The following is a 9,994-nucleotide window of genomic DNA, read 5'->3' as shown; positions in this document are numbered from 1 at the left end:
ATATCCTCTGGATCACATTACATTTGTTATTATTCCAAATCCAGAAGAGAAAAATTTGATATCAATCTTAAAAGGCTGTAAAATCAAAATAAGTTTATGATTTAGTAACTAAGTGAATATTTCTGATCTTTAAACAAAAATTATACAAAACAATATAATTTTATATGAACAATGTTTGACAGTACTTATAAATCTAAAACAAATTAAAACAAATATCAAAGCAAATTTCATTTATACAGTAATGTCACATTAATATCAATTTAATATCTTTTGTTTCTTTACATAACAAAGTTTTATAATAGTAAAAGACAAAATGTTTTAAAAATATTTGTTAAAATTCTTATTAAATATGACTAGTTTTATTTATTTTTAATTAAAAATTGACAGCTAAATGATTTGAAATCATACAAATGCCACAATGCCAGAAATCATTCAATTATTAAAGAAAATTAATTTTCAATTTCTTGATATTTATCCAATTTATGATTTCTTCACATTTCATATAAATTTATTAAACATAAATATTTTCTTTATTATTAAGAAATAATGATTCAGAATCACAAGAACAATCTCTTATAAATAATATGATTTTGTTTTTTATACTTTTAGGCCATTTTTGTCTAAAAATCAATTTACAATTCTTCTGTAAATCATCTACTAAAATTCTTTTATTTTGAAGTAAATTTTGATAAAGTTTAGTAAATTTTGACCAAGTGCATTCTATATTTTGTGACAGAAGAAGAAATTTCAAATTTCTAGGACATAGCAAAGTAGACACATCAAGATTATCTGTAAAGATATTACACCATAGATAACTAAAATCACAAAAAAATTTTTCTGATAAAATTGGTTCATAAATTATTAAAAATAACCAAAGTTCTACAGTCATTGATCCTATCATTCTTGAAACATTTTGAGCTATCTCCTTATTAACAAAGACCTGTTTAACTTGTAATAATTGCTTGGCAACATCTTCAAAACAACATGATTTTTTTTGAAGTATTTCTTTAATTATTTTACGTAAATCAATAATTAAATCGGACGGTGCAACCATTGGATTAAAATTACTTGACTTCTTACGAACAATATTCTTTTTAAACATTTTTTCAATTTCTGCCTTCAAATCATTTGAAACATAATTAAAAGTAACATATGTTTTTGTCCATTGTACAACTTTATTAATTGCCATACGATATGATATGGAATTGCAAATCCTTAAAACTTCTTGACACATCTCATTCTGTAGTAATAATGGCATTACTTTCTCAATTTCATACTTACAATATAGTTTAGCAAATTTTATAGCTTTCTTTTGCATTTCAATATATAAGTTTTCAGAAATATCTGAAATTTTGATAATGATGATCTCTGACAAATGTTCATGCTTTATAATTTTTTCAATATCTTCTTTCAATTTTGGAAGAGTTTTCTGTTTTGTCAAGGGAATTATTTCATTTCGAATTTGGTGAATGGCTTTTGCTGCTATACGCTCGGCAACAAACTCCACAGTTTTTTTAACAGATGATGACTGTAAGTGAAAAAAATTATCTTCCAATTTATATTCCAACTGTTCTGCAGTAATACATGATGATGATACATTATCTGCAGATACAGGGTTAATCTTTCGAATTTGCTGTCCTTTTTTCTTTATTCCAATCAAGTATTCTTCTAATAAAATTCGCAATTCTCTTAAAAATGGACAGCATAAATAAATAGTTTGCTGATCCACAATATCTAACATATCAAGTCCTTCAACAACTACAGTTGCACTCTGCAACTTATCAATACACAGAAAAAAACTTGATGTGGGAAAATTAGGCATTTCAAATAACCAGCCTAAAACAAATTTTAAAAAGTGCCTATTTTTGCTGTACATGGTATGATTTAAAGATTTATATATGTGAAAAATTAATTCAAACACTCTCTGATAATACTCTAAATGTGGTGCCACTGGATCCATCATACTGATATATTCTACTACCCACGGGACCGTTAAAATCAACCGGTTATTTTTCATTGCATCCAAAAGTAATCCACAAATATCCAGAGGAGGAATACAAGTATTACGTAACGAACATTGAATAGTTATTATGTCAGCTGGAATAAAATCGCAGTTTTGATATGGTAAAAACACTAGATATCCCAAGAACTTTGCAAGCATTCGCAATAAACATAAACTATTAAAGTATCTTGCTTTTAACATCTCATCAATACCCATTCTAGCATCAACATCCAATTCTATCTGATTCAATTCAATAATTTTTGCTATAAAATTATCTATTAAATGTTGATTTAAACTCACCGAATTGGCAGCATCCAGAAAATCTTTGAAAAATTCTTGAGATCCATGAAAAGAGGGAGGTGAATTTGGTCCAGTTACTCTTACAGGTGTTTTAAATCTTTGCTGAAGTTTCTCAAATTTTTCAGGAAATGAACGTTTCAAACTGGCAATTTCTTCTTCATTTCTGTCATTTTCAGCTTCATTATCACAAATGGCTGTTAATTGAGAATGAATCAGTCTTGCCAAATGACTAGCATTAACAGCAGTTGAACTAATGTTTCTGACTCTGGCAACAAAGTTACTTTTTTTAATCCAATCAGGGGCAAAATGTCCTTCTTTCCATTCTCGAAATAGTTCATAAAACATATCCCTCTGCTTCTTAAAAGTATTAAAGGTTTGATCATTTGGAAAATTATTTCTATTATCGGTATCAGCTTGAAAAGAAACACCCTGAATCGAAGAAGTCCTGTGAATCGAAACAGGTGGCTTATCTGCAGAAAGTTCCAAAATGTATTCGTGCAAATCTTTAGAAAATTCCGACAAACGAGGAATCTGGCACATCAAACGCAAGGTAGAACGATCAAGCACACTCAATAAATCCCGTTGTCTATTCAAAACCGAGGTAGAAAAATATACACAGTTATGTATCGTATTTAAGGGAGCACCGGTGTCAACATCCGTAATCATTTTATGGGTAGCTTTTGCCGTGAAAAGCTGGAATAAAAAATACAACTCCATACTTAAATTAGGTATGGAATTAGTCTCGACACACTTACAATATATACATATCAAATTATCGACACATTCTTTACTAGTAATCAATTGAAAAGAAGGCAAAATAACTTCTAAATCACTATCATTTTGTTTTTCGTCACTTTCACACTTATCACTATCAGAAACGTTAGAGCATTTTTCGTAAGTATAATTAAAATCTTCAGTCTGTAAATGATTCAATGAATTCTTATTCACTTTATCTCCACGAAAGAATGTAGATTTATGGCAATCATTACGCTGTTCTGACTGAGATTCAGTTTTTTTCACAGTAAAACGGTTATGAAGCAACGAATACTTTTTATGATGTTTAACTGGAAATTCTACATCAATCGGAGGAAATTCTTGTACGTTTGAAATGTCGGGTGGTAACGGTTTGATCCGTTCTACCGTCGTAAAAGGCACATATTTCTTTCTATTTGATTTCGATGACTTAACTGTATTAGGCGATCTCTGTCTGAATTCAACGGGATGTTTCGATCTTGCACTTTCCTGAGTCTTTGAGATATTTTTATTTTCATCTTGGCCCGATGATGTAGTTCCTATTAACCAGCTACATCGTTCTCTAAGTGTGTTGAGAAATCGAGGTACATACTCACTTCTGAATTTCTCGTCAGTCAAATCCGAAATCCTTATGTCGCAAATATTTTCTAACGAACTCATCTTAAAACATCAACGAACTAACACATACAAAAATCATTCTGTATAATTAAAAATTACGGAAATCACTTCCGTAAATACGAAGGTAAGTTAAAAAATCACATACAATTCGTTATCAGATTTTCAAATTTGTTGCCAACATATATTTAAATACGAACACCAGAGGGCGCTCTTGTTAGTACATAAACTTGATTTTTGTGCGTTTTTTTTTTTTTTTTAAATAAATTTTTATATAGTAAATTACATAAATGTCCAAAATTTTTTGCGTCCAATATTTTTTTATTATTTTCACACTACTACTACTACAGTATAGAAATTTTTTCGGAGTGATTACATTTTACCATTAGATCCTTTTTATAGAATTACATACCATTTAACTCTTGCAGGTAGAGAAAAAACTTTTTACTATATTTATCAGTTAGTTATTTTTCTCTGTGTTTCTCACTCTTTGTGCACTAGAAGACTCCTTTTAAATCATACCCGGGGCCGACAGAGGGGCGCAGCGGTTTAAAGCATTCGGGCCCCGGGTTCCCAGAAAAGCGAACATTTCTAATAAAGCTAATTGGTTAAAATTAATTTTATTTTATAAATTTCGATCCGAATTGTTTGCGACAAACTCCGAATTCGAATGGCGAGTCTAACGCACGGCCAACTTATCTCAATTGCATATACTGATGGATAGTTCGAAATAATACTGACGACTACGCACGCAATAACAGTCGTATTTATCTGACGTATTCCCGATACCATTCGAAATCTAAATTTTATCTACGAATTTGTGGTCTGTCCGTACGTTAAGTTCAAATCTTGCTTAGCTCAAGTAATATTGAATGAGTAGTATCATAAATTTAAATAAATCTTTGAATAAATTTGGACTTACAAATTTGTTTTGCTGCTACCTAAGACTAATATATAATTTATTTCTTATCATATTTAAAGAAATGAAAATGAAATAAAATGTACACAATAATTTAAACTAAAGTTCTTTATAATCCAATATACATTTTTTGCATAAATGCTTTCTAAAAGTCTCTTCTGGAATATCATAATAAATTATTACAGAACAGTGTATAAATCTGATTGTTTAATTGGATAAAATTAACCATGTATAAATTCAACAGTTATATTTGTAAGAACTGATTTTCAATTAAATAATTTGGAAGTCAAAATTCTAATATGGCAGTAGCAATTTTATTATTAAAATATTTTATTGATACAGTCAACTTCTTATAAATGTAGATAATTTGAGAGGCAAACACAATCTGCCCTTAGATCTGTTTACATTTATGAATCACTGATATACTATCAGCCCCAAAATGCAATTTTATTCCATTTGTAAAATTTTTCATTAGAAAAACAGCACAATGATTATATATATATTCAATTTAATTATATTTTATTACATTATTTAACAAAAATTAAAATTTTTCACTTTGAGAGAAACTTGTCTCAATCATATGAATAATACAGCAAATTCAAACTGGCAGTTGCATATTGAAACAATTCAAGTTTTATAGATTTTTTTTGAACTAAGTACATTTTTTAGTACAACTTTTTGTATTAAGTTGTAAGCTGTATTGTTTTAAAAGGGTAATTGCAAAGTTTTAATTCACATTATCTTAGATTTACCATATTTTATGGCACATAAGTTTGTAACTTTTGTCAAAAAAAAAAAAATTAATTTACCTTGCATCTTATGTAAAGTTACAATCTGTCATAGGCAAATGTCATAGGCAGCCTAGTGAAAGCAATTTGAATTCCTCAAATTGCTTTCACTAGGCTGCAGGTAACCTCTGTCTACTGTTTAATTAAATAATAACACTTTTATACAACATAATAATAATAAATTATTTAAAAATGGAATTATTATAAATATTAAAGTTAGATAACATGAGACAATTATAAATTGTTTATCATACACATCCAATATAAAAGCATGCATTTTAATTTCACTTTTTTAAATACACTTTCACTTAAATAATTTACATTAATAATTTCACTTAAATACACTAAATACTTTCTCCTGAATATTCTAAACTGAAATGGGGATGTCTCTTATATGCCATAAAATACAAAGAATTTATCCAAAAGTAATATTTAAAAGTTAGTTAGTTTTTAAAAAAATTAATTTTGTTGATTAGAATTTTTTGAGATGCTTTTATTTAATTAATATGTACTAGCTAGCTAACTACAAAATGAAAATAAACAAAACAATATAAATAGCTTTATTTGCAGCATATTCCTTTATGATGACAATATTCAGTTTGGAATTTGACTGTTCATTGCTAGAGTGCTAGCAATGAACAGTCAAATTTGTTAATTTGCCAAATTTGTCAGATAGCAAGTTTGAATCCCATTTTAAATTGGGAACGTAAAATCTGTGTCTGAAAGGATTATTATTTGAGCCAAATCACAGTTGCAATTGTGATAAATAGCATTGCTCTGATTTTCCCCAACACTGAATACATTGGATCTAAATACTGTATTAGCTCAACCATCTTTGTTTTATGTTTTAACTTAATTGACTTAAAGCTAACATTGACATATTAATTAAATGTGGAAAACATTAGCTTTAAGTCAATTAAGCTGAAATAAAGAGGCTTGAGGTAGTATTGCTTCTATTTAAGCTGAAGTTATTTTTGTCACAGAAAATATTCTTTTTAGCTTGTTAAAGTTTGTATATTTTTTTACAGAATTTACTCTGAATAAAACATACTGATTTGTTAAAATTTGCCAGTATTTTTAATATCAAAATTTCACTGGAGCAGCAATAATTCCTCAGTCCCAGAACTGGACAGTAGAAAAAAAATATATAACATATCCATAAACCTTTTGAAATTCTGTTTTTCCCAAAGGCCTTCAGAGTAGCTGAAAATGTTTGGAGTGTCTGGATTTCGTACTGCTGCACTGACTCAAGGTATGTAGATATAATATATTTTTTTTTTCACTAGATCATGAAATTAAAGTTGACAATTAAAAATCATTTACGGTTTCAAATGATACTTTATATATTACAATTTAATGTATCAGTAATATAGGATCAATAATATCTGACAATTTCATAAACTAGATAAACTAAATCTCTTGCAAAGTTTGTTTTCTATTAATTTGTTTAGTCAATTTTATTTTGAAATCTAGATGTCTACATTTAAAGAAAAAAAACTAAAAAAAATAATGATCAATTGTTACTACCAATGGATTTTAGATGAAAAATTTGAAAATGCAGAATATAATATATAGTAAAAACACAATTGAAAAAATAACAGCATATTTTTGATATTTACATCAAACTAAAAACATTAAAACTGGATTCAAAATAGCTACTTGAATGACGTGAATGATATTTTTGTAATTTAAATATAATAAAATTATTACAAATTTATTGCATTTGTATAACAGCACTGTTTTTGCATAAAGTCTGATAAAATTATTGAACAAGTAAGATCATAGAATTACCATATTTTTGTGCATGATCCAGGAACAGTTATTTGTGTTTAAAGGACAACTTGAAAATAATGCAATTTATTTGCAAATTTTTAATTGCAATCACAAATTCAAGCTTAAGAAGCAATGGCTATCCCATAGATGAAGAGTATATGTGGGGTGGGTTATACAAAAAATTTTATTTTTGTTCTAGCAATTTTCTATAGATTACACTAATGCATGTTAAATGCTGCCACAAGTTGTAAATGCAAAAATACATCATTATTGCAAATAGCAAAGGAGATAATGAGTACAGTGTTACCCCGAACTTACGCGATAGGTGGGACCGAGCGATAACAGCGTAAGTCGAATTCGCGTAAGTTGGGATATAATTTTGCAATTTGTGTAAAATCCAAGTCAGATGTATATAAGCTAATAAATGTTCTCGTTAATCTTATCTCGTCTTTTGATTCATTCACAGTTACAAGAAATCACCACATAGAGTCTCTCAAGACTCCGTAGATATAACAAACACAGAAATAAATAACACAAAATAAATTGTAGCTATGTGTCGATTCCACGCGACACGTCCGAACATGTAAGCTGAACAATAGTGTGGGGGGAGTGAGTAATCAAGAGCTGCGTGGCGCTTAAACAAAAGATGAATCGACGAGATTTGAAAATCGTGTAACTCCGGGTTCGCATAAGTCAGGGTAGTGTAAGTCGAGGTATTACTGTATTGCACAAAAATTGAATTTGAGTGTGTTTATTATCCAACTTCATTACTATATGGAAAGTCCCAAAACAGTTTCTAAGAGGACTTAATAATTCTTTATTAAAGTCTTTTGGATTGTTAATCATTCAGCATCAAATTCAACTAAATTTATCTAATTATAGATTATAGAGTGAAATATTTGTTTAAAAATTTCTTTCCACATTTTAAATAATAGAATTATATTTTTGAATTTCAAACATTTTTAATATAAATAACGCAATGTTCTCAACCATCAACTTTGATTCTTTGCAATCCTTTCTATAATTATCTCTCTTTTCATGTCCCAATGTTAAACTGAACACTTTCTTCTTTTTCATAATGCTTATAAATAAAGGGCATATGTCTCTTGATAATATTTAACTTTTGTGTTCAAAAACTTCCACATTATTTGTAAATCTGCTAATCTAACAAGATATCCCTCACTAGAAATGTGAAGAACATTTCATTCTTTAACTTGATAGATTTAGTTAATTCTAATGCTGATGATTAACCATTTAAAAAAGTCTTAATAAAGAATTTGTAATTATTTTAAAAAATCCCAAATCAAATCTGCTTTTAAATCAAGTTATCTAAAAATGAAACATAACTGCTGAAAACAAAAAGAACTAAATACATTTTTCTTGACTATTGAAATAATTTGTTTTATAAGCTATTTTAAATGCATAAACATGATTATTTAAAAATGAATTTTATATAATTTATTTTTAAGAATTTAAAATAAATTTTAAAAACACATTTATTGAGTTTCAATATAAAATTGAAAGATTTTTGTCCATATTTCATTTATCTTTTCAAGTTGAATTTCAACTATAAATTTAGGAAAAATTAACTTATCAGTCAAGATTTTCAATTCTTCCTCCAAAAGTCTCAAATATTAGCATAACTCATTTCACTAAATTATTAATAGTTTAGTGAAATGGGCTATGCTAATATTATAACTATGCAAATAATATATTATTATAAAATTATAAAATAACTTAATAAAAAGTAGTCATAAGACAAAATTATATCATCAAATTCTCAAATAATAGTATAACTATGTCCCTGTCTTATAAACAATTTAATTTGTAATTACCAACAACAAATAATGACTTTTCATATCTAAATAGGCATATTTGGGTAAGAAAAGTCAACATGATTATTAATGAGTACTAGCAAAGTTACATAATGAAATACTGATATTGGGCTAATTACTATCATAATGAAATTTTCATTTTTTTTCTCAGGTCCACTGGTCCACCATAGAGCATCCAGATGGAGAGGGTTGGGGCCCAATACATCCAGAACAGCCATCCATAAAAAACTTCTAGGGTTTTCCATCCAGATTCAATCCTGGGTAAGCTGTGAATCCCCCAGAATGGTAATCTGATGACTTTACTGTCTTGGCCAACCAGCCAGCAAATAAGTACAGTATATGATGTTTAAAATTAAGAGTTCATACTAAAAGAAGTATTATTTAAAACAAAGACTTAATAAAAGGAATTAGATCACTGTGATGATAAAAATTGGATAGCTGATCTGATTAGCACATTTCAATGCTGATAGTAAATAGAAATTGTTTCTGGGGTTATACTGAGCTCAAATAGTCAAAGCAAATAAATGCAAAAATAGATAACATGCAAAGATTAAAACAAAATGAAATATTAAATTATATGGATCTCTTTTCTCATTCGTTAGACAATATTTGGACATTGAAAACAATTTATCACCATAACACTTACATGTGTTACAGGAGTGAAATCTCAGATTTGGAGAATGATCTTATCCGCTAACACTTTTAGTAGTGTAAAACTATCATCATCAGGCAGTGTATAGAATACGACAGTTTAAGCTTTTCGAACGATATTCCAACAGTTTTACAAATTCCAATATCAAATATTATATGAGTAATACAGTGAACATATATCATGAAAACAATTTATACCTCATTCTGGAAATTAGAGCTTATAATCAATATAATTATGGACTTGTGAAAAAATGTAATAATACAAATCAAATTTATTTACATAGAAAGAACATTAATTTTGTGGCATTTTATAAATAATGCAGAAAAAAAACACATTATATATATATATATATATATA

General features: G+C 28.0%; 1 protein-coding gene across 1 annotated transcript; it reads right to left on the bottom strand.

Annotated features, from left to right (window-relative positions):
- Positions 1 to 359: 359 nt before the first annotated feature.
- Positions 360 to 3,861, bottom strand: LOC111629810 (codanin-1-like). The gene has a single exon (XM_023373721.1). It carries the CDS (start codon positions 3,713 to 3,715, stop codon positions 512 to 514), a length of 3,204 nt encoding a protein of 1,067 aa, XP_023229489.1. The 5' UTR covers positions 3,716 to 3,861; the 3' UTR covers positions 360 to 511.
- Between the last annotated feature and the right edge of the window lie 6,133 nt (positions 3,862 to 9,994).

This window comes from Centruroides sculpturatus, unplaced genomic scaffold (genome assembly GCF_000671375.1).
Source record: "Centruroides sculpturatus isolate CEXI.00-Female unplaced genomic scaffold, Cexi_2.0 scaffold446, whole genome shotgun sequence".
NCBI classification, from domain to species: Eukaryota; Metazoa; Arthropoda; class Arachnida; order Scorpiones; family Buthidae; genus Centruroides; species Centruroides sculpturatus.
Note: the sequence above shows the minus strand (reverse complement) of the source record. Positions and strands in the feature narration are given on the sequence as shown.